General features: G+C 32.6%; 1 protein-coding gene across 2 annotated transcripts in view; it reads right to left on the reverse strand.

Annotated features, from left to right (window-relative positions):
- Positions 1-826: 826 nt before the first annotated feature.
- The window catches only part of LOC132553060 (carnitine O-palmitoyltransferase 1, liver isoform-like), a 36,273-nt gene continuing 10,145 nt past the window's right edge, over positions 827-26,954 (reverse strand). Inside the window, exons 3-19 of one of the 2 annotated variants that reach the window (XM_060217266.1) lie at positions 26,170-26,286; positions 24,791-24,867; positions 21,104-21,194; positions 20,733-20,813; positions 19,767-19,853; positions 19,346-19,461; positions 18,984-19,045; positions 18,419-18,517; positions 17,696-17,745; positions 12,184-12,268; positions 8,322-8,428; positions 7,998-8,064; positions 7,322-7,411; positions 6,348-6,418; positions 5,597-5,846; positions 4,188-4,341; positions 827-2,944 (exon numbers count right to left, since the gene is read on the reverse strand). In XM_060217266.1, coding sequence (XP_060073249.1) covers positions 2,838-2,944; positions 4,188-4,341; positions 5,597-5,846; positions 6,348-6,418; positions 7,322-7,411; positions 7,998-8,064; positions 8,322-8,428; positions 12,184-12,268; positions 17,696-17,745; positions 18,419-18,517; positions 18,984-19,045; positions 19,346-19,461; positions 19,767-19,853; positions 20,733-20,813; positions 21,104-21,194; positions 24,791-24,867; positions 26,170-26,286 — 1,711 coding nt within the window. In that variant the 3' untranslated portion in view covers positions 827-2,837. Of the gene's footprint in view, positions 2,945-4,187; positions 4,342-5,596; positions 5,847-6,347; positions 6,419-7,321; positions 7,412-7,997; positions 8,065-8,321; positions 8,429-12,183; positions 12,269-14,238; positions 14,324-17,695; positions 17,746-18,418; positions 18,518-18,983; positions 19,046-19,345; positions 19,462-19,766; positions 19,854-20,732; positions 20,814-21,103; positions 21,195-24,790; positions 24,868-26,169; positions 26,287-26,954 lie in introns of both variants that reach the window. The other variant, XM_060217265.1, reaches the window with a different exon arrangement.

Below are 26,954 nucleotides of genomic sequence, written 5' to 3' on the forward strand. Positions count from 1 at the left end.
AAAATAAAAAAAACACCTTAATATCCAGCAAACACTTAAAAATATTAAAAGGTTTGAAGATGAATGAACGTTAAGAGGTTAGCAGCTTTTATTATTTGAAAAAAATTTAAAACAAAATTATTAAAAAATAATAAAAACAGCATGATTCTTGTAGTTGTAAAATTTCAGCTAAAATTTAACACATTTAGTAAATCCCAAAGAATCGGGACTCTAGCAAGTCCAACATCCCACAGCATGAACCTGTCACCATCTTTTTAAGACATTTCTGCAAGGATGCTGGTCTTTCCACGACAAATCTTCTGAATTGTGGTACTCATTTTTACTGCAGGGTAGACTAGAGCAAATACTGTTGTGTGTTTGGCTGCATCTATTATCATTTACAACAACATCCTAACATGACAAGTGTGTAGTCACTGTAGTAAAATGTTTATAATAAGCCCACCGTGTCTAAAGTGACCAATCATTTACCTTGCGGTAACGAGAAGATGAAGTACAATGTTATCCTATTAAAATCTTTCCAATATTGACCCTACTGTTTAAACAACATGTCGGAATGCCTGTATTTACGGAAGAAAGAAAAATAACTATATCAAAAGAAGTTTCATCAAAGTTGTCTGAAATTTTCTAGCAATTAACAAAATTAATTATTATTTAGATACTCAAGCTGTTGTACATAGCACCTGACATTTCATTCTAACCATCCCAACAACTGATTACCAGACCTACCACTTACCTGCTCATGAGGAAATAATGTTCAGTTATAAACAGACATATACATATACAAATATATATATATATATATATATATTTGAAACATTATGTTGGGAATGGATTTATGCACAAATGAAACTAAATATCTTAGAAGAAATATCATAAACTTATCCCATACAATGTTAATAACAAACACTAAAAAACAAACAAAAACTTGTGTATTATCCCACTTGATAAGTACACTGTCAACAGAAACCACTGCGAGTCTTGTTTTTGACAGAAAAAATAGCTGTTGATAATTAACAGCAGCATATTAACAGGATAAAAGTACATGGTCCCTGAACTAAAGTGTAAGCTTCCGCTAAAGTTATAGCTAAGATAGCTAGGAAGTATTACAATAAACAGCTGTCATCGTTAAACAGTCAGAAATCAAAACTGTCACTACCACAACACTATCAGTAACTAGCTTCACACATAAAAGCACATGACATTTCTGTCTATAGTTAATATAAAATGTAATTTTTTGTATTAATAATAAACATTATGAAGCTCTTTCTGACTATACATAATTAGCACATGTTTCCAGAGATTTTTATGCCAGCATATTCACAAAAAAACTTTTTTTTTAACTTTTGAAAGAAAAAATAATAGCTCTTCTTGTGTCATTCATTTGCAAAAATCTCCTTTTAGCACATTTTGTGTTTATTGCAACTTTTCTGATTGTTTATATTGCAATGATTGTGTTACTTTGTTAAAAGCTGATAATTCACTCAAATTTCATAGTGCCATAATATGTATGTTTACAGTAGCTTAAGATAATGTGAAATGTATTTATTTTCAATTCCGATTGGTACAAGTCTTAAAATAATGCTGAACTTGTACCGATTTATACCTCTGAAATTATCTCTCCGAGAAACATGAGTATCAAATTTTATCATAATTAGAAACATTTACTCAAACATTTCTTGGTTTTCCTGTCAACGGACATATTCTCAAACATCGACACAAAATTATCATAAAGACAATATTCACCCCAAAGGGAAATATGAAATGTGCCAGGTGTTTCCTCAGTATTAAAATCTCAAGATTTTCAATAAGTTTATCTAAAGAAGAAGAAGAAAAAAAAAAAAAACTGAGTTGTAGTAAAAATGGAGGAGTCAGATGTTGTAATCAAAAGTCAATGTTATTAATTTATACACAACACCAGTAAGATTTTACTTAAAACAGGAACCCCATCACAGTATGTGAGATATAAAACCACAGATATCCACTGTCAAACAATACACATATACTATCTATATGGCATTCATCAAAAATTGCATTGTTACGAAATATGAGACTGAAGATACAAGGCATAGTTACATATCAGGGTGATGTGTCTTTTAATCTTTCTCAAATTCTTAGAAATCTCAAAATTCAACAACACTGACATCATTTCTGGGTAGGCAAATTGCACATCTTAAAGCACTTTCCTTTCGCCTGGGTAGCTCTGTTGGAGCTCCTGACTTCCCCACTGGACATGATTACGTATAGTCACTCACCCAACATTGTGGATTTTCCTAGATACTATAGTTTTTTACCAGCCTCTTCATGCTCTTCCACTTGTGTCAACAGTATAATTAGTTTAACATGCAGCTTGTTACATAATTTTTTTAAAACACACAATTACTTGTATCCCTCTGACAAATGAAAATATTGAAAACTTAAGTTGTATGGAAACATAATTTTGATATGTGAGTGACTTACTAAAAACTAAAACTACATGAAAAATAAATCTTTTGGATGTTTCAGCAAATACCATCATTCTTTCAAGTTGCACAAAAACTGTAAAGTTTCCCAGGCAGTAAATCTGAACAAAGTTTTATCAAAATGACAACAGAATGACATATTTTTTCCACATATAAATTTGACAGAATTTGTATTCTTCAATATCATTGAATTTTAGTTTTCTGGCTGAATTTTAATTCCTTTCTCTTAATGACACCTGTCCTGATCTTCTCCTAATCCAACGACACACACACCACAATGCAAAACCAATGCAGTACGATGCCCTGACAACATAACACTACAGTACGATGATATGCTCTCACGGCATCAGGACATCATGTGAACATCGCATCACTGAACTACTTGAGCAAATCCTTCATGTCCGACATAGCCTCCAAAATAGCATCGGCCATCTTGTCTGCTGAAGTTGTCTGGCAGTACTTGTTGCTTGTCACATGGAAATTCACTGAAAATAAATGGATGAAAAAGTCTCTTCATTACCTCATCCATGCACAGCATGTGTCATTCTTTCAAAAAGTAATTACCCGTATTAAATACGTCTTACAAGATGCTAGGACAGTGGAGTGTCAACACACAGCCATTACATTTTAGATTATTTCAGAAATAGGCTGGCTTATTCTTGGGTATTGGACAAATGGACACTGACTTCATATAAATAGAATTGGTAAGAACATTGCTAAAACAGCAATAGATGTGAACTGGCTTATTACCAGCTGTGGGTTTTAGATTGTCAGCTTAATATGGTACACATAATACCTTCACTTAACTTACACAGAGCTGTTCAAACCAAATTATTTTCACTTGGATCCAATCCTTGATTAATCCAATGTCTAGCTTTTAACCACTTCTTTCCTATTTTCTTCCTTTTTTTTAACAGACTATCTCTGTTATTTAATTTTGACTGATGTGTTATTCAACCACTGACAGTGGTCTCTCTTCGTACCCATGGAACATATATGGTTTTTACCATAAGATTGCCGTGATAAGCCTAAATCAACGCAGTAATTATAACGTTAAATCAATTCCTATTTAGAGTTCATCTGCAATAACAGACCACTCTAGACTAAGAAAATATGTCTTTTAAACACAGGTTTGACTGCAACAAAAGAAACACGAGATCACAGAGGGATCTTGGCACCCATCATTGTCTGATCTATATCTGTTCTTTAGAAGTTGGATCTTTTCCCTGATTTCCTCTGGTTTTTCAATTATCTTCTTGAAATTAAAAATCTGTCTAAGAAATAACGATGATAGTCTTAACTGCCAAGTCTAATATGGTTGCCTGTTACTATTTTCGTTTTTTCTTATCATCATTCCCAAAATAAAATAGACACAACCAGGGACAAAGGGAAACATTCACATGAAATTTGAGAGAGATCCATCCCCACTTCTTAAAAATAGCAATACCAAACTTTCATAGTGAAAATCAGAGTAACCCACACGTAATTAGCTATTTTGTTTTTCTGATCTGTCTCAAAATCAAAATCTAACAGACACAACTAGGGACCAACGGAAACTTACATATGAAATTTGAAAAAGCTCCATCTACTAATTTTCAAGAAATAGCAATAACAGAAACTGTATACTGTTAGCAGGACAGAAAGACGACGGGGCAGACATAAGAGTGATTTGAATAATTAAACCCAAACACACAGAGAATAAAATATTTTGAGAAATATAGTACATACACATTTCTTCCCCATATATCATGTAAGACACTCCGTAACCATCAGGTGAGGCTGGAGCAAAGCCACCACCCATGCAGGACGTCTCCATGGTCCACTGGTCAGTGTAGCGTGTCGGGGTCTGTGATGTACTTAGTTTGTCCTGCATCCAGAAACTCTACAATTCCAAACATATAACACAATTCAATTCACATTTTATCAATGAATATATTCTCAATGATCGATTTTCAAATCTATGAGTAAAAGCTGTTCAATAACTGAACAATTTTTTAATGCATGATACAATGAAACGTAGCCTTCCTTTTTTTTGAGATAAATTAAGTAAAATTTTCTAGATTCTCAAAACAGACAAATTCAGCCTGACAGAAAATGATCCTCAATCCCACGTGCCTATTATCATACAGAATATTAACCATATTTACTATTTTCCCATTTAATATTATATATGACAGAATCTACTCTTGAAATATGTATGATTTAATATAGGAAACCACTAAATTACCTTTTATTACATTTTCAAATGAAAAATGAAAAGGAAAAAATGATGAAAATATCAAATGAAGCAGAGTCTGGGAGATATAAGTGTGTTTTTCAACATCAGATAGTTTGATCTAATGTTTGACAACAAGATGACACTATTCTGAATGGCTGCTTTTCAGGGTATTGTAAACCAAATAAGAGAAAACCAGATAGAAATCTTATTCATGACAACCTACACTTCAAGTACTTCCAAACAGGGAAATTAAAGGTAGCAACTAGATAGCACCATTTGGTTGGTCAAAATAACATAAATTTATATAACCACTGAAATATCATCTTTGATGATGAGACAGGATTTTATCAAATTTATAAACTCCTACATTTCCCTGACAAAAATATAATAAATAGAGGTTATTTAATAGTGTCTTCAGCAATAACTTTATTTCACTAGTATGTCCAATATTTTAGTATCTTTCAAGAGTGGGCAGCAACAACGAAAGATACAAAAAAATATTAGACACACTTTCATCAACGAGATATTCCTCTATATTTCACTGGTAAAAATGTAATAAACAGCTTTAATTTTACATGTGTTACACTGATGTAAGAGAAATGAAGATTTATCACCATATATTCATGAACCTGTCTTTCATTCTATCGTTTTAATGTTTCTATGTCATTTACATTAACCATGGTATAGCAGAGAAATTACATGAGACAAGGTATTTCTCAGCCATATCAACTATATGAAATCACAAACACCTCAATGAAGTCCCATATATACTGGTAACAAATCAATGAAAAAGAAATATCCTATTCACACAGTTATGGCAGGTACAACTATCCTTCAGGTGCTTGATGCAGGTACTTCAAATTCTATACAAAAAATTCAACCAATGAACACTTTTATGAGGTAAATAACTAATTGTCACCTTGTCTTGGAACAGAGCAGGGGTTGGTATCTTGAGTTCCTGTGAGGCGGCAAACAGTCCAATGAGATGTCTGTCCCACCCTTGTCCTATGCTGGCATCGACCTTGATCTGAGTCTGATACTGTACCGCCCGCTTCAGAAGCATGATCCGCTGTTCTCGTGTCGCTCGTTCATTCTGCATACTTTTTACCCACTGTTTGGAGTATTCCGAGACTGAACGAATTGTCTCCGTTCTACCGTTAAGGAACATCCTATATATTTAAAGAGAATTTATTAAAATAATTAGTAAACATGCATGAAAAATAATACATTAGCTATTTGCTCTTTTCATTTAATTTAGAGTGAAATAATTAATTTTTGCAGTCGTTTTATTTTTGCGGAATTCCTGGTTACTCTTCATCCACAAATCTATACGTCCAGGAAACAATAAAGAGATAAAAAAAAAAACTGACATGGATTTAAGTACTAGTGAATTTTATGAGCAAAGTTTATCCAATGAATCGAGTGCCAACGAAAATACAGTTTTGTGAAATAAGGACATTTAGACCCCATCAAAATACGACATTTTACAGTATTTGAACGACATGTACAAATAGGCTCATATCAAGCCAAATTTACGTGGACCCTATACCCTTGTAAATCTCAACTCTGGTGAAATCAAGATATATGTAATATGCATCTGTTGTTATTGTTGCTAAAGGAAGACAATGAAGTATTTGCTGCTTTTGTTCTGTAAGCCTGAAGTGACTAACCTTGTTGACGCGGATTCGTAGGTCTTTGGGACTTGGTCGTACAGCCTATAGTAGGCTAACTGTAGAGCCATCTGTAATAAGAATTACTGTTGAGTACTTCATACCAATTGTAGGGTCAATTGATTTTAAACACTCAGATATTCAAAAGACTATATATTATCTGTACACCATAGTTATCTACAATTAGCCACCAGTTATTACAAGGAGACCAAGGACACTCTCAACATGACTGGCTGTTCATTAGGGGCCATAATGCAGCTACCAGAAGCAACAAGGTAACAGGGCCAATATATTTGACTACTTTCTGAAAATCTGGGATGGGCTTATTATTGGACAATGAAAAATCATCGACTGATCATTAAACAGCAATATATAATAGTGGGTGTATCATGACGTATGGGCTTATTACATGATTACAATGGTAGGGATTTCTCATTGTTACACAGCGTTATTTATTGCTATTTATGGACCTCATTCTTATTTGAAATTATTTCATATTCAAGTCACCAAAATTTGCAATTTCCTTCCCAATTCATGAATCTTTTTCCCAAAATGAGGCCAAAATATCTATTTCAAATAGGCGAAAAAAGTTCTGAATGATACACAAGTAATATTCATCCCTGTAAGGACGTCAAACACCAGAATACAATCTCAGAAAAAATTTATCAAAGTTACAAAATTTTTTGCAGAGAATCAACATTACTTCTTACTCAAGTTTAGGGTTTGTGCTACACACAAAACAGCGACTTGTATATGTAAGTTTGCTGACCAGCATATATATATGTATATATATTGGTGGGCTTATTACCTGACATAGACTCAATACATATTCCAAAGATTGATTTTTAAAAAATGACTCATGTTAATATATTCAATATATATTTTTTTGAATCTGTAAATGGATTGAAATCCTATTATAAAGTCTAAATTTTTTTATGGCATCTGGAGACCAGGATTGAAGAAGTAAAACAAACCTGGATGTAACCATCAGGACTCATTCTCTTCTTCTTGATGTAACCTTTCCCATACTCAGGGGACACAACTCTCAGATGAAATCCACCAGCCTGTAAACACGTAAGATGCATTAAAGATTCTGTAGAAGAGCTCAATAATAGAACATTTTAGGAATTAACTTCAAGATCAACAAGCAATGTGTGTGTGTCTACATCAAGAGTTCTCTTAACATATCAATAAGCAGATAGCTGTAGATATATGTATTTAAACAAGAATAATGAGAATTTACAAACTTTATGTGAATTTGGATTGTCACAATCACAATGGTGACATTGTACAAAACTGTTTGACATCTTGTGTATATGATACTTTTAAGTCTATATCTAAGTACTGCCAATGAATGCTAAAACCCAGCAACAGGTTTTCGAGAAGGTGACTCCATACCATTCCATGTCTGTTCCCGGAATCAAACCCTGGACATCTATAGGAACAGTGAGAACATTATCACTGTGCCATCCGACACCCTTTCTATCTAATGATTATCTACACAAACTAACTTATTATAACAGTAAAAATCAGCATCAGCAGCAACTGAAAATTCTGTTATCATTGTCTTCAATGATATATATTTTTTATTTTGTTTGTTTTTATAACCAACATTATCTAAACCTTTAAGGAAATTTATAAATTACCTACCAGTTTTCTGTAATGTTCAACTGCTTCTTCCAAATCTTCCTCAAATCCAGTCATGTCCCATTTCAACCTGCAAGAATTAAGATATAGAAAATATAGATAAATGAAGTACATTGTTTTCTCATGAAAATGAAAGAAAACTTTATCAGCTACTTCTCTTCTTAAATCTTCCTTCTGTATAATACAGATAACAAATCAGTTAAGTTCTTGATATCGAACACATCCTTTTTTTCCTTTTTTTGAGTTTAACCAGCCTCATATTTGAATTAATAAGGTGTAATTAATCTGAACAATCAATAGACATACAATATACATTGTATAACTCACCTTTCCGCAGAAGGAATTTTCTTCTTACGAGACCTCTCAGCAATGATATTACCATCCTTGGTGTACTTCTCATTCTGTAAGTAGTATTCCCACATTCTGCCTGGAAGCTGAAAATTAAGTCATGAAATAAGTACACACATACCTTTTATATTTTCTGATAAGGTATATGCAATATTGAAAATCAATGTAATCTGTCGTTCAAACATTTCCTAAATTGTATATATATCTAATTCTAAAAAGAAAGCAAAATACTGTTTTTTTTTATGATGTGACATTCATATAATTTGCAGACTGCTATTTGTATTTTGGTATACCAGTATTATGCATCGAAGACAATTCATATATATTTAAAATATTATTCAGTAACATTGAAATTTCATCATTCTTCATGTTTTATCATAAGTTCATTAACATTGTTTTATAGTATATACATATATATAATGAAATTACTTTCAAAATGACTAATGGAATATTTTTCATTCCCAAAATCAAGAAATTATCTCCCCATTATCAGGTAATGCACATTAATTAAGAGACCAGTATTACCACATTATTATCATAAATGCTTGTTTATTGTGCCTGGGACAAGATGTTTAGAAATTCCTAGCTTACAGCGTCCCAACATTTCTACAAAGACTATAGTAAGTAAGGCTAAACAACAAAAATTATAAAAACATTGATGTTAACACAGGTATCTATTGAGCAAAATATCGGGTCATTATAGCAGTTTTTAATTTTGACAAAAATGCCATTTCATGCAATAAATTCCCTTCATGATCAGTTACTGACTCTCTGTAGAACCAATGAGGCAAAGATGCAATGAAACACTCCAGCTTTATTCAACCCCTACCCCTGTACTAAGCCCCTACACCTAACCTGAACCTCCATATCCCTATTCTTAACTCCCACTACGAATGGGAACCCCTCTATCCCTGTCCCAAACCACTACTCCAAGCCTGAACTCTTTCTTCTTCCAAAACCACCACCACTAACCTGAACTTCCCTATCCCCTTCCTAAATCCTTACCCCTAGTTTGAACCCCACCTACCCCAGGCCTAAACCTCCACCCCTAACTTGAGTCCCCCTCACCCAACCTAAACCATCAGCCCTTACCTAAACCCTCTTACCCCTTTCCCAAACACCTGCTCCTAGTCTGAACCCCACTACCCCATTCTAAAATTCCAACCCTAACTAGAGTCCCTCTACCCCTATCCTAAACCCCTGCTCCTAGTCTGAACCCCCCTACCCCTATCCTACACCCTAACCCTAACTGGAGTCCCCCCTACCCTCATCCTAAACTCCCACCCTAACTGGAGTCCCCACTACCACTATCCTAAACACCCACCCTTACATCCCCAAGAAACACTCTTAACAGGTTATATAAAGGATCAATACGTGACAAGTCATGCATGTTAGTAAGGATGCAACAAAATCTTGAAAGGAAGTAATTTAACTACATTTCATTTCTAGGTTCTGTCCAAAATCCTCTTGATTGAGAGATTTTAGGACTATCTGGTTGAAATAAACAAGCATTTTAAACAGAGTTATGTCCCTTAGTATGATTATTTTTATAGGGATGACAAAATCTAATAATGATAATAATCAACAGAAGTGGTACACTACTGCTGTTTTCATAAGAACAAGAGACCACACAGGGATCTTTTCCCCTCTGCCCTCTGTTTTGGTCTTAATTGTAGGAAATTTAAAATTTCCTGTATGACATAGCAATTTTAATCTTTGAATGCCTTTTTTTCAAGATGGTTGCTGGTTTGCCACTTTTCTTTTTCTTATTGGTTGCAAAAACAAAAGGGCGCAACTAGGGACCAAGAAAATCATATATGAAATTTGAGACAGATCCATCAAATACTTCACAAGAAATAACAATAACAAACTTTCATTTTCAAACTTCAAAATTGCAGCCTGTTTTTGTTTTTGTTAATCAGTCCTAAAACCGAAGTGTACATCTAGGAACCAAGGGGTCTCCACCATATGAAATTTGAAAAGGATCCATCCTGTTACTTCTCAAGACATAACACTAACAAACCTTCAATGTCAATATCCAACATGGTCGCCTATCAGCCCTTTAGTTTTCCTAATAAGGTACAAAATTTATTAGCTCATCTTGGGAAAAAGGGGTCCCTATAAATGCAATTTCAGAAAGATACATCCAGCACTTCTCAAGAAATAGTGATAACACACTTTCTTTCTCAAAATCCCTGACAGCCATTTTGTTTTTCTGATCAGTCCCAAAATTAAACCGACATAACTAGGAACTAAAGGGAATCTACATCTGGAATTAGAGAATTATCCATCACACACGCCTCAAGAAATAGCGATAATACATTTTCATAGTCAAAATCCAAGATGGCCACCTGTCTGCCATATTGTTTTTTCTGATCAATCCCAAAATCAGATAGGAACAAGTAGGGACCATAGGGAACCTACATATAAAAAATTTGAAAATCCAGCCAGTAATTTCTCTGGATACAGAAATAACAAAGTGTCATTTATGGATGGATGGATGGACAACAGACAACGGACATCGGGTAATTGGAATTGCCCAACAATTGATGATGGTGGGCTATTAAAATGATAACTGACCTGATGGATATTTTCTTCACATTTTCAAAGCAATAAATAGTGATGATAATAAATGCAACAATGATGACAATGAATATTCGATATAGATATATATAGATATACATACATACTGGTATAATCACTATGCCCAAGACAACACAACACATGCAAAAGATAGAGGGAAGTTTTATCATAGTTTCTATATATAGTTTTCTGCTGGAGATCATGATGACAATTTCAAATGTTCATGTATGTGAACATATTTGAACTTTTCAAAAATAAAAATATAATAGTAACAGGTATCCTGTTGAAAGCTAGTGGTATTATATAGATATATCACTGTAATTTATCTTGTAATAAGCCCAGGAGGCCACACACAAAAATAATGATATTGAATATCAGGAGTAACATGTTCAATTTCAATAGTTTTTGCAATAGATTTAATGTTATATATAGATTATGTTTTGGCAATTAACAAAACTTGAAAAATTGGCTGTTATTTGAAAATAAATTAATGCTACATTCCATCACCTGGCCCCAGTTGTTCATGTTTTGGCAATTAACAAAACTTGAAAAATTTGCTGTAATTTGAAAAAAAATTAATGCTACATTCCTTCACTTGGCCCCAGTGGTTCAAAGGTTAATCAGACCTGACAGGTGGTTAGTGAAAATTCACAGTGTCATCATTAAAAATACAAGAGCAAATTTTACACTCAAAAGTATCAATATGACCTGTCAGGACAAATTTACAAATGATAAAGAATTCTCTTTGATTATGTTAAAAATTTTCATGAATCAATGATTTATCGGGACATGATGTTGTACCAAAATGTTTGGTAATACTGCAGAACAGCTAGAAAGAGGTTTTCACTAGAGGTGGTAACATTTGCCAGCCTGTTACGAAAAGTCTAAAAATATTACTTAAAGTGGAGGGTGGGTATATCTAAGGACAACGAAATTGCATTTTTAAACAATTTTACTAACTGCAGTTGAGATGGTTGTGCTTATGATCAGGTACAGTCTTAATTCCAGGTAATTTTTTTTTAATAATGTCTTTCATAAAAATTCCCTCATCTTTCTTAGCAAGCAAATTCAATGAATATACCAACAGCAATGCAGGATACACATTTGTCATAAATATAAACAGAATAACCAGCTAGATATACATGGATTGTACAATGCTATACAGATATCCAAAGCAAAGACAACCCCGACACCAGTGGTATAATGATACAGGGTTAAAGGTCACGATGCTACTCAACTGTCTGGTGCATGAACTTACTGTGGCATCAGTGCAACTGTGTTCTCCGTTACAACCACTTACACCATTGGTGCAAATAGTGAACGAGATGGATTTATCATACCACCTGTTGGGGGGAAATTAGCAACCAGAACTTTTTAGAGAGACAGATAAAAAATTGTCAAAACACTATAAATAGTAACACATGTATCCCGAAATTCTTGTCGCCAATGTGTTTGAAACTGTGATGAAGAAAGAGTAAGCATTAGCATTGAATGCCATTTTGACCTCCATATACAGACGACCTGTGTCAATTCCATCTCAAAATATTTGTGTGAACTTAATTTCAAATTCCTTGCTCAGTAGTTTCAATGCTGATGTCATCAGCAATACTGTATTGTCAATATTAACAAAATATATATTTAAATGTGAAGATAACAAGAAAAACTGTGCTCAAGTTTCAAAGTAACATTTTAGAGTCTGATTTTGGTTTAGAAATGTCCAGATCTGACTGTATTGGTGTCACTATGGCCTCAAGAGTGAGACATTCACAGCCCTGAAGATTCAAAATATGTTCAGGGTTAAAGGTCAAATGCTGTAGTTATAACGGCAGACACAATTCTCATGAATTTTATGTACAAAGCAAAGAAAAACAAAAATCTCAAAGAAAATGTTTAAAACCTACAAAAAAAAAAAAACACCAAACAAACAAACAAACAAACAAACAAAACAAGCAATGTGGAAAGGATCAAAATATTCAGTCAATTAAGTGCCTGAATGCATTTAAGTATAATGTATACCTGTCTACTCTAAACATTTCTAAAGCAGTGAATTTTTTTTAAAAAAAATCAGTATTTCTTATAATCAAGCATTTAATTAATTCTGTGTATATTTGCATTTGTAACTATCGGTACATTTCATAAACTGTGACATTTAAGCAGTCTTTTTAAATTTGGTCTTTTCATCGTTTATTTATTTGCTGATAATATTGTACATTTGTATCAATTCCGCAAATGGCACTTAATTCACAGATTTACAGAGAATACAAATCCAAAGCTACATACTAGACACGCTACAACACATACAGTTAACTTCAGGTAAATCTGTGTAACTGAAGCAAACTAAAAATTCATTAGCATGTGAGTGCATGTGTAATATATAAAATACAGTGATTACAGAGTGCTAATAGTGCGTATACAGGTTAAATGTTGATTAGCTACTACGCGTGATTAAAGCTAAAACTACAGGTAAGTCAAACAGGTGTGCAATTAAGGTCATTGATGCCAGGTAAGTCAAACTTGATTTAATTTTCAGTCAAATTTGATTTAATTTTCAGTCCAACTTGATTTAATTTTCAGTTGAACTAGATTTAATTTTCAGTCGAATTTGATTTAATTTTCAGTCGAACTTGATTTCATTTTCAGTCGAACTTGATTTAATTTTCCTTTTTAGATACTTTGATATAAATATCTGAGGTCACTGTGATATCATTTTGGAATTCTTCGCACTGAACATTGTGCTATAATATGATTGCATTAATTCTCTATGTTGTTTACATCACAATATCATGGTAAGACATAAATTGATCATTGTGTTAATGTGCCAAAAAGTACTAGTGCACCAATATCTGGTTGTATGCACAAAATGAGGTAAATTTATAGTACCTAGTGTGGATATCAAGCCAAGTTAAATTTTTTTTTTTCAAAAAGTAAGAATAAATTCATGTAAAAGTTAAAATTTCTGAAATCAAGTTCTCTTAGTTCTCTTTCAAAAATTGAATTCCAGATATGATTTTATAAAAATGTTGAACCAGCTCGACTTCCTGACTTGTACAGTGAAATCTCATAGTTCAGAAAGAAGTACCTTCCCCAGAAAAAATGAAGGAAAAGCAGAAATGAATTATCCAAACAAAACTGGGTTTGTTACTTTAGATTTTTTTCCAGGGATTAAATCAATGAACAAGATTCCACTGTAACTTAACCTTAACTGTAAATCATATTCAACAGGCGAGTACTATATAAAATGGTGATACAAGTCATGTTATGCAAGTTGTAAACACTGTCAAATGAAAGGTGACTATCAGGCCAGGAAACTCACTGTAGCATCACCTGCCGAGTGCTCCACATTCACGCCCGTTTTACCGTTAGCAAATATGGGAAACATCATTGACTTGTCAAACCATCTGTCCAACAGGAAGTGATATGTCAAGGTCACAAGGAAGGTCAACAACAAAATAAACTAAATCATATTGTAACAAATGGTACATCAGTTAATATGTATCCATTACGTAAAATAAACATTATCTACAATGAAAATCAATTTAATAAGCTTAAAATAAAATTTGATTTTCTAGATATGAAAAACTTAACTTGCTGAATCATATTTTTCATTAAATTCAACTTAAAATTATTACTGTCCATTCAGCATTTCTGATAAAATTTTCATTTTTCTATCATTACAAAAAAAAAAAAAAAAGTGATGGAGCAACATTGAAAAAAAGAAATGAGAAACAGAAATGAAGAAGCCAGTATATATGATGGATGAAAGATGATTGGTTATATTACTAAAAAACAAATTAATCATAGACTCATTACACCCCTCCCCCACCCAATCAAAACTTATCATATTGATCAGACAAATGAGAGACACTAAGACTGGAAATGATGGTAACTTGTCTGCGAAATAGTGTAAGGCAATTTTTATGCCCCCTAAGCCCAAAGCTTGTGGTGTAAATGTATAATATTAACAGTGAGCAGCTTCCTGAAAAATGTCCAGTCACTTGGATCATATATTTATGTCATCAAAGTTGTGTTAACACATAAATGTTAAAGAGTTGACAAAACCAAAGAATTTACATATCAGGGCAAGTTAAGCGTGATCGAAAGAACCTCTTTCTGAGCAGATTGAAAATTACGAATCTAAACAATAAAAGAGATAATTCTCGAAACAGATCACTAGCCATGGAGCGACAGTGATTTGATAATATCACATGTACAGGCTGATGACAAGACATCAGAACCACAGCTCTACTTGTCCATAGTAGATTCGGTATCATCAGTAACTAAGAAAGACGTACCAGAATCCTGAGCTCCATTATAGAATCATTAAACAGGAGCCAATAAGCTCATAACTTTATATTACAAGGTAACAATGAATGGACTACAATTTCACTTTTCTTAAATCAACCTGTTTGTGATTTCCAACCAAATATGATTACCTGTGCCTAGTCTACTTAACATGCAGAAAATAGGATTTTTTACCTCCATATTACGTAAGTTATCTGATCCTGAGGGACATATTTTTTAAAGTTTAAACGCAAGGCTTTTGCCGAGGGCTGAACTTCCTGATTATTGAGAAAACTCAGTTCACATTACACAGAGACCATTGTTTTTCTCCCATACATTCCAATTGGAATATATAGTGTTGTCATAATCTTTATACTTTGAACAACTAATAAATAGCCAATGACACGTGTTGAATTTCTGAAATGGGTAAGTTGATACAATTTGCATTTTGGAGTGTTTCTCCATTATTTAAGGTATGACTAGATGTACATCAACAAAGGATATCGAGTAGAACTAGACCTCCTTGTGTTAACTAGACTGTGATAACATAAACATAGCGATCCATTTCGTCATTACGTCAGTATAATACCTAGGTATATACAATAAATGGACTGTACAACATAGTAATATAATAATAATGTGATGACCTTCAAAGCATGATTAGTGAAAAAATGTCCTCCAAAAATGTCAGCACAGAGCAATCAATGAATGACAATTAATTTTTATCTAATAGAAAATGTTCTTAAGTTCTATCTAGAATTTTCTAAATCATTATATTTGAAAATAAATTTTTGAGATTTTAATTCCTTTTGAAAAGACTTTAATTCAAGGCAATTTTTACGATTATGGTTGATGGCATATTGACTAATGTTTTACAAACAGACAAATTATTTACTACACAAAACATTTGACTTCATTTCTCTCACTGGGACATAATTTTAGTGCCGGTGTGGTATGATCTGATATTGTGGTATGTGATGTCATGCTCTATGATCTTCACCAAGTACATAGTTACTATAGATATCACCGTGTTATGAAAACCGAATCAAATACTGAACACAGGGAATACATTGTTAGTGTCTTAAAATATCAGCTGTATTTTGGCGAGGGTGAAGAAAGACAAAAGCAGGAAGCCTCTGGTAGGCAACTTTTGTCTCTCTGCCTTGAGCCAAAATGCAGCTTATATTTTAAGACACTGGCTATGTATTCTATTTATCCTGCAACACTGATTGAAAATCAGACCATCAAAACTTGACAATGAATTTTGCCTGATGATGTGCTCTGTACGGAAATGTAGCTCAAAACTTCAATGGATATGACAGTGATTTTATGAATTTTTGTAAATAAACTTGTTCATTACAACATATAAAATAGCTTATTTCAACAATTATTTATATTGTTAAATGTAATTTTAAAATAAATTCAGAAAGTAATTCTGTCAAATGCTAAAAAATGCAGCTGTTTTCGATCACTGTCGAATACAACAAAAATATATGCGGCAGTTGTATTCTGACAATGGCAGAGCCAGTTGCAGAATAAAAAAACATGTATCCTGGCTTCCATGTTTATAAACTTGTGTAGATCAAATAACGGCAGATTACATAAATGGCGAAAATCATATTTTTTTTTTGTTTCGGTTCAAGATACTTATATAACTGCATGACATCACATTTCTAATTGTAAAGATGTCAGAACAATTTTGGAGGACATTTGATCTTGACTTTGGCAGTATCTGTGTACACTAAATACATATGATATACGTCTCCCATGAACATAAATAGTGCTTGATGATTATGAAATACATGAGTTAAAGTTTCAGAGTGCTACCACATTACCATATAAATACATCGAATGTTATTCTCAACTTAATGAAAATTTTTTTCAAATTCAGTTTTTTCATAATAAATGATATCAAAGTATACTAAAATTCCGAAGCCAAACAGTTATTTCAAACACTTTTCAGTTTAAGTCTGCAGTTGAAATTTTCAAATATTTTCAATGTGCTACTGTGGTTAGCATTTTGAAAATCTAATTTTACATTTTCATATACTATGATCGTTAACATGTAGAGATATTATTCTGACAAGGAATTTTCGAAGAATTCCTTTGTGAATATTATCTTAAATAAAACGCCTTTAAAATACTGGTAAAGAAATAAAAGTATCTGCAAAGTCATTATTTCAAGAAATTTTTTATACATTTAAATTTTAAAACAATTCTTGACTTAATCAAAAATTTGGTTACACAATTAATTAGACATTTCAAAAAGAAAACAAGATATTGACAAGAAAATACCTAATTACTTTGTTTTTCATTGCTGCATGATGAAGCGGTGAAGATTTTTATTGAAGTTTGCTGGTACTGAACTTACTAATGTTTGGCAGCTAACAAATCATCTATATGACTTATCACATAGACATCACACTACTAAACAGAATTTGTATAGATAAGTTTCCTTCTAGGTAATTCTATCTTACTTAAATTTTTACCTGTTGAATCCATTTCCAATCATGATGTACTTTCCATTATCTTCAATTGTCTGAAAAGACACAGAATAAACAGGTTGACACTCAACATCATCTTATACAAATCCTCACAGTAAGGTATTTTAGTGTCTTCAATTCAGGCTATGAATGGACCATAGAATAAATCAATATTAATCTTAATAAACCCAATTTACACACAACCCCAAAAAAAAAATTAAACCCAATCAGGCCTTATCTGAATAAATTTCATTTCAATTGTTATTTTAAAAAAAATTGTTATCCTATTTTATCTACAAGGTGAAGTATGACTTTGTACCATTTATACATAATTATTTTATATAAATTACAGTCAAACTTAAAATATGATGTCCTGGTCACATTTATTGCATAAAATTAGTTTAATTCTGCAATTTTTGTGTTCTCACCAATATTTAAATTAAAAGAGATGGAACAAAAATGACCTATAAATGCTATCACACTTTATACAAAGTATAACTTAAATGTGTTATTGGTTGATACATGTATCCTGTTATGCAGTACAGTATCAGATAATAGTATTTCCTATCTATCATCATTTTACAACAACCGTAGATCATCAAAAGAGTAGCAACCTTTTTTTTCAAACTACATTGAAATAGAAAATGTAATTGACTTTCTTTTCGGGGAATAAAAAACGTAACCGAAAACAAAAAAGTTGTTAAATAAATCAACAACGTTCCAACTTACTGTGGGCAGGTCTTCATCCAGAAAAACAAGAAATATGGCCGATTCCACATCTTCTATGCTCTTTTTATTAAGTTCACTTTCAATCATTCTTGTACGTATCTGCAAACAAAAGTCATAGTTATGTAAAAATAACAGTGAATAATAAAATATATTATAATTATTATAATGAAGGAAGAAGGTCCTTCTGCAGCCACAATATATTGTAACAAGCCTATGCCCAGTATTAAGCCCACCCACATCCAAAGCAGTTTCATTACAAAAGCCATATCATCCTAAATCACTGTCCAGTTACAAACCAGTTATTGATCCACTTGGAGTCGGAGATATAGATGTATTAACCTTGTGGTCTTATCGCAGAATAAATTCAATATCCATGTCCAAACAAGAGATAAATAAAAAAAATGTAAAAAAAATTTCAGCTTTCTTTCCCAATTTTGAAAATGTTTTACTTATTGTTATGATCAATAAGTACAGGGGCACCTTTCTCCGGCTCTCACTTCCCTTTCTGATTCAGAATAATTTTCATTGATAACTGCTTTGTTTAATGTCAGAAGGTAGTACTCACATCTGCCCATTTGTCTCTTTTAAGTGCTGTAAATACAGCTGCTTGGGTGCTGTCTGTTGATTCTACAATACAGAACAGTACATTTATCGAATTTATTTCTCGATAAAACTCTGTTAGACAAATTACATAAATGTATCACACCCTCTGATAACCATTCCTGATTTATTCAATTCTATACACTCAAACAACACTGAAAATCACATTGCTGTCACTAACTTCAAATATATATATTACTACATTTGATATCCGAATATTTTTTTCTTTATAAGAAATAACAAACAAAACCTATATTCTATTTATTTAGTAAAATAATGTTTCTGATTTTAAAGAAAATCAAAATAAATTTGAATTTAAGATCAAACCTTCTGCATCTTTAAGAATATGTTCCATGATGGGGAGGATTTCTGCCGGAGTAAGTAGTCGATCCTTTCCATCATTATCAGGTGCATAGACAGGTAATTTGTAGTAACTTCCTTTTCTGTAGAAACAAACGTTTTTCATGATAATGAGTGAAACAGAACTACTGCAATAATTAATCTATGAAGTTTGAAATTTCATTCAGTTGAAAAGAAATCCCTTTTCAGTCTTTATCAAACGTATGTTATGTGCTCTTGGTTTCATTGATAATGTTTATTCTTTTTGAAACTTTTTTTGACAGAGAAGAAATATAAGTAACTGAGGAAAGTATCACTGCGTGATATCTTATATACGGGATAGCAAATATTTTCAAAATCATAATATATATTATGTAAATTACAAATTAAGTCTGTTTTTATCCTTTACCTTAATATCACAATATGCTTTGAATCCTTCCAGGTAACAAGTTCGTCTACATGTTTACCTGGTATACGTGAGGTACAAAACTGCATTCTGAAAAATATCACAAGTACAGTATAATTACCTGTAACTTTTAATACGTATCTTTTTATCAGTATAATTACCTGTAACTTTTAATACGTATCTTTTTATCAGTATAATTACCTGTAACTTTTAATACGTATCTTTTCATTAGTATAATTACCTGTAACTTTTAATACGTATCTTTTTATCATTATAATTACCTGTAACTTATAATACGTATCTTTTCATCATTATAATTACCTGTAACTTTTAATACGTATCTTTTCATCAGTATAATTACCTGTAACTTTTAATACGTATCTTTTCATCAGTATAATTACCTGTAACTTTTAATACGTATCTTTTTATCAGTATAATTACCTGTAACTTTTAATACGTATCTTTTTATCATTATAATTACCTGTAACTTTTAATACGTATCTTTTCATCAGTATAATTACCTGTAACTTTTAATACGTATCTTTTCATCAGTATAATTACCTGTAACTTTTAATACGTATCTTTTCATCATTATAATTACCTGTAACTTTTAATACGTATCTTTTTATCAGTATAATTACCTGTAACTTTTAATACGTATCTTTTTATCAGTATAATTACCTGTAACCCTCCATACATATTGGTATAATTACCTGTAACCCTCCATACATATTGGTATAATTACCTGTAACCCTCCATACATATTGGTATAATTACCTGTAACCCTCCATACATATTGGTATAATTACCTGTAACCCTCCATACATATTGGTATAATTACCTGTAACCCTCCATACATATTGGTATAATTACCTGTAACCCTCCATACATATTGGTATAATTACCTGTAACCCTCCATACATATTGGTATAATTACCTGTAACCCTCCATACATATTGGTATAATTACCTGTAACCCTCCATACATATTGGTATCATGTCCTGAAGAAACTGTGGTTTTAATGTCTCTTCCAGGATGCTTTCGTGAAATCTGTAACAAAAAATCGGATTCAATATAAATGTCCTACAATTCCACGGGATCACAGCCATTATCCTACTTAACCCTGCGTTTTTATATTGTATTTTAGCAAATTTATCCATCAATATGAATAAGCCACTAGTCACATGGGCTTGTAAAGGAATAAAAATTGTATATGTTAAGGAAATTCTAGATCCTCCAGATTTTTTTGTGAAAGGATTAAACATGATAAAATAATATCACATCCATCAAGATTTTCCTATTACGACATAGGCCTAGAGGCAATAATCTTAACCAGTCACCTAAGTATCCAGTGTGTAAGGTTTGATGCTCTGGCTGCCTGGTTAGTGGAACAAGCATCCTTCCTGTCGGTCGCATAACAGTTCACGTTCACTGTGGGTAGAATATTGATATATCATCACTAACGCTAAAATATTTGTATTTTCACATTTATTTACCAAGAGAATAAGATCCAGAAACATGCATGCTGTAACGGATTTGTGAATGAGACACAGTCTTAGTGCACAGTGTATATAAGACTCTCTCAAGTTTAATGTGATACAATATGATTAAATATTTTTATTGAAACATTTGATGCTATATCAGGTACACAAGTTGATGTAGAAAGAAATTAATCTTTTACAGTAATCAAGTAAGGTTATATCACAAGACTTGTCTTTACTCATCAGTGAAAGACATCAGACATTCAACTTTTTAGTATTGAATCTAAATCTTGTAATAAAGCTGACCCACAATTCATTATAAATGTATTGAACTCTTCCACTGTGTATTTTTCACAAAACTGTATCTGAATGTCATTAAAGAAATCAAATTTTATAAACAAAGTTTATATTTTTTTTAAACTGTCCATATAACATAGGGAGCAATGACTCCGTTTATCAAGTTACATGTATATATAAGTGTTCTGGTTTGTTATGTAAAGTTTGAAATAATGAAAATGAAATAGAGAGACCAATAATTGAGGTCAGATTTGATTTGTCAATCAACAAATACAGACAATCGATGCAAGGTGATTACAGTATATATAGAACTCTCAGTCAACAAACTATCATACTTCACCATCCACAGACTCTCACAGGATACTTCACCACCCACAGACTCTCACATGATACTTCACCACCCACAGACTCTCACAGGATACTTCACCACCCACAGACTCTCACATGATACTTCACCACCCACAGACTCTCACATGATACTTCACCACCCACAGACTCTCACATGATACTTCACCAACCACAGATTCTCACATGATACTTCACCACCCACAGACTCTCACAGGATACTTCACCACCCACAGACTCTCACAGGATACTTCACCACCCACAGACTCTCACAGGATACTTCACCATCCACAGACTCTCACAGGATACTTCACCACCCACAGACTCTCACATGATACTTCACCACCCACAGACTCTCACATGATACTTCACCACCCACAGACTATCACATGATACTTCACAATCCATAGACTCTCACATGATACTTCACCACCCACAGACTCTCACATGATACTTCACAATCCACAGACTCTCACAGGATACTTCACCACCCACAGACTCTCACATGATACTTCACCACCCACAGACTCTCACATGATACTTCACCATCCAATGATTCTCACATGATACTACACAACCACTAACTCACAATCTACTAACTATTGTAATACATAATGATCCAAATCTCTAATTATATGTTGTGATATCCTACTTGCATGGTTATATTTTTGTACAACATTTTATCTGAATATGCCATTTGATTTATAGAATTGTAATTGCGATGATGCAACGTATATTTTTTTTAACGAATCAATATCTAAAGATATGGCCTCAGGCTATTCAACTTGTTGATTAAACAAAACAACATCACAAAATAACCTCCAATCAAATATGTTGCCATGGAAACAACACTTAGTTTAACGTCATTCAGAATACGTAATAACACTTAAAATATTAAATGCCATTTGACGTTCCTGTCTTTTCAGATCTATTTTAATGAAAGAAATTCAATATTTCAAAACTGCCTCCATTTTAGCCAACAAGAGAGAGTACACTGAACTGAAATTGATTTGTCTATGACATTTTAATATCCTTGACAAGACAATGTGGAGATGAAAAGAGCAGCAGAAATGTGATACACTCACATGTGAATCAGTGTTGGTGCTGCATGAGTATTCAAAGAGGTGTTTGATTATCTATAATATTGGTGGTTAACATACTGAGAGTCTACTGCATGGTACCACTGTTTGTTCTCCGTAAGATCAAAGCTCATACCATGTAAAAGTTTGCCTATCAATATTTTGCCAGCATGTGTGAAAGTATTGATCCTGGAAAATGTAATGACTCATAAAAGATTCTGATGAGAAATTTATGTAAATAAGATGCTAGATATGGTATAATATAGGCATCATATCAAAACTTTTAATGATCCTGGTTGGTGTGTACATTGAAGTGTTAAATGTAATATTCTGGATGATACTGCTATACAATATGTATATATATCAGTAATACAGTTATATATAGGGCTTCTAAAAAACAATCTTAAAACAGGTTTATTTCTGTATAAAACAGACAGAATAACTCCTTATTAAGTACACTACTGGGGAAAATAAAAACACTGCATGGAGAACTTTAGGCCAAAATATAGGTCAATAGTGAAATAAGTGGTAGAGATTTTTCTCAAGGATGAAAAAAAAATCTGACGTCTTTTTCATATTCATCACTCAGTCTTTCCAACACATACAGTATCTGTGTATAAGTTAAGACTTTTCTTACAACCTAAGTTTTACTAATACATATACATGTAACACATCTCACAGAAATTTTTTTTTCATCGCCACCTCTCTCACAAATCATTACTGTGTGATATCTCCTGTAAACTGAATGGACGTGTGTGTGAGATATAAAAACTAGGGATATGTATACTACACAAATCTGATGTGAAGTAGTTTAAAGACATTTCCTGTTAAGTGAAATTGCCTTATTGAGAGTGTTCAAATATTTCCTTCCGTCTTCCTTCCATGGGAGTGAGTATCAGTTTAAATATGACTAAGATTATTCTTCCCCATTACTGAGTGACTTCCCCCAATGTCACACCTATGTCACTATTCACAACTTAGGATTTGAACACACACTTCCTGTGTCAGGAAATAACTACATACTTGTACACATGTGTAGACATTTACAAACAGATCATTTGCATCAACAGAGATAGTTAATATTATCTAGACATCACAAAAGCTATTTGTTAAATATTCTGAATAAAAATAATGTATGCACGTTCCTTTAATTCTCATCATATAAAACAAACAGCCTAGCCTGGGCACCTCAAAAAAAATTCATTCTTTGAAAATTCTTCTTTTAGCTATTCTTAAATTTCCTATTTCCTGTTCAATTACAAAAATTCCTCCACTGGTTTAAGAAAGAGAATGTCAGTGTTTTTTCTCTTGAATATTTTACTTGTTCAATTAACACTTAAATTAATTATTACAAGGTAACAATATAGCTTTGAGTCAAATAAATTCTATTGATGCCTATGCCAACAAAAGTCATTTCATTGGTCTGTAAATGACATTGCATAAGCTAATATCAGTAATTGTATTTATAGATACGTAATATATACAAATGGTCAACATTTAGATATATATTAGTAAGTGTGTATTATATGTAGTAATATTGCTTATCACTAATATATATCCTTAGGGTATTTAATATCAGAATTCCTATTGGTGTAGTCCTATTTCATGAAATTTATTTTCATTTTCAGCAAATGATTCATAGTCATTACAGTGTGCTATACTTATAGAAAGCCATGGAATTGTTTATATTTAATCAATATGAGTTGAGACTGTACAATTATTTGATCCTTAATTAAGAAGGGATACTCATTACCAGACCATATCTATTCGCTTTACTGAAAAATTTCATTATCGAACTGATGTTACAAAATTAAACAAACAATACCAGCAGAAGGTTCCCTGTAGCTGAGATAGGCCAGGTTCAACCAGTAATTTGTCAGCCAGTTTTCCTCTGTGGCAAACCTGTGTAAAAGCATGTATGTCGTATAAGATGGCAATAATATACAAATAACAAATTATAATTTTTAATAATTATAAAAGTAATATTCTTAAATACTGTTAAGTTTATTTTCTTTTTTCTTTTAATTCTCCTAACCATAGATCCACTAGTGACCATAACATCAATTTAGAGTGGTTTGGTGGTAAAGTGGTAACACACTTGCCATTCATCAAGATGTCTAGGGTTTGATTCCCAAAACAGATTTGAAAAGGTGAGAAGGGGTCACCTTCCCTGCCATGTGGGTTTTGACAATGTATTTTGGTTTCCTCCCACAATAAGACCCCTTTCAAGCTTACATCCAGGCCAACAAGAATGATTAGTATAAGCTGAAATAACTTCTTTCACAATTTATATTAAAGGATAGAACCCACACCATTGCCATTAGAAGGTGTGAGCTTAAATAAGGCCGTTAGAAGGTGTGAGCTTAAATAAGGCCGTTAGAAGGTGTGAGCTTAAATAAGGATGAATCAATCCACTGGAGGTGGGTTCTTCAAAGTTTTATTTAGTAGTTGGTCTACCAGTTTCCCCCCTAAATCTGGGCTTTTATCAGGAGAAGAATACCATTATATTCATCTCCTAAAGTACATTTCAGGCAGGCAGATCCAGAATATTGATTGTGACGTATACATCTAACAACGATTACTCTCATAACCATTCCTGTCCACTGAAATTGTTCAGTGTTATAATCTAATTGTTAAAATCCTTTACGATTATAGTAAAAATTATATCATGTAAATTATTTCGTAATTATAAACAGAAAAGACATTTAATGTTCATCCAAACACACTGTCGAAGAGGATTCCCACCGATAGTTTAACTTTCTTTCGCAAATGTTGCGTAAAATAAATAAAAACTGAACATATATTACACATCACACAAATTCCGGAAAAACAGAGCTTTTAACACTACAAAATGCATATGGCAAGAATTCATCAGCTATTAATCTTTAGTAAGTAAATCTATATTAGATCTAACTAAAGACAGTAGCATGTAATTGCAATAAAAAAATTCTTTAAAGCAAATCCTTTCTCTTTCCAATTATCATGAGGTTAACATTCACACATATAAAGGTCAAACATTTAGGAAATGTTTTTACATCAAAGAATGTTCAATCGCTTTATTGTGGGACTTTAACATGTTTTAACACAGCAGCTGTTTTTATAGATGTTCTGACCTACGATTTCTTATTTTTTTTAATTTTTTTTGCTTCACTATTCAGAAGTCAGCTTTCTTAACTGTAATGGCTATAGCTATTTATAACTTACTTTTGAAGCAGGTGTTTTTGAAGAGTGGGACCTTCTTTCTCCTTGAAAGACAACACTGCTGTTAAGAGGTTCATGAAGTCTTCATCTGACAGTAGGGGTCTCATCGATGTCAGGTACCTAAACAAACAAAACAAATTGATCAATTGTCATTCATATCATTCCTTTTAAGAAAGAAGACATTTTTTAAAGAGATATTTTAAGAAGTGAAGTAACAAATTGTTTGCTAATTGGTAAGAAGAACCCGGAGTGATATTTTTAAAAAAGTTTTCTAATTGTCAGCATCAAGCTATCACTTCTGTGGTCAGTTCAGACGAACAGATCTGGTGGAAATACTACATGCTAATTTATGTTACAGCACATGTATAAACACATTTTATCAATTGATGATTTTGAAAGTGAAACTAGAAGTAATGTCTGATCCAAGCAGCAATACTGTTGAGTGAAACTGAAAAAAAAAGACAAATATTGATTTTGTCGGAACAATCTCAGGATCACTCATGCATGTTTGATACCATTGCTTCTTCAGATTAATGCTCAGACCAAATTTGGATGAAAGAATTAAGGAATACAGTTCTAAAACAAAATATTGCTTAACTTCCCTTTTTTGGGGGGGGCCTTACCCCTGGTTAATTGCACCCCCAGGGACTAAGGGGTCATATCAACTTTCTGAATTTAAGAATTAACTGCCCACACATCAACCAAAATTTCAATGAAATCCATTTAAGCATTAAGGAAGAATAGTCGTTTTGAAGCAAAATATTTACTTGCTCCCTATTTTGGGACCA

This window comes from Ylistrum balloti, unplaced genomic scaffold (genome assembly GCF_031769215.1).
Source record: "Ylistrum balloti isolate Yb309-2 unplaced genomic scaffold, AGI_CSIRO_Ybal_v1 Utg370294, whole genome shotgun sequence".
NCBI lineage: Eukaryota > Metazoa > Mollusca > Bivalvia > Pectinida > Pectinidae > Ylistrum > Ylistrum balloti.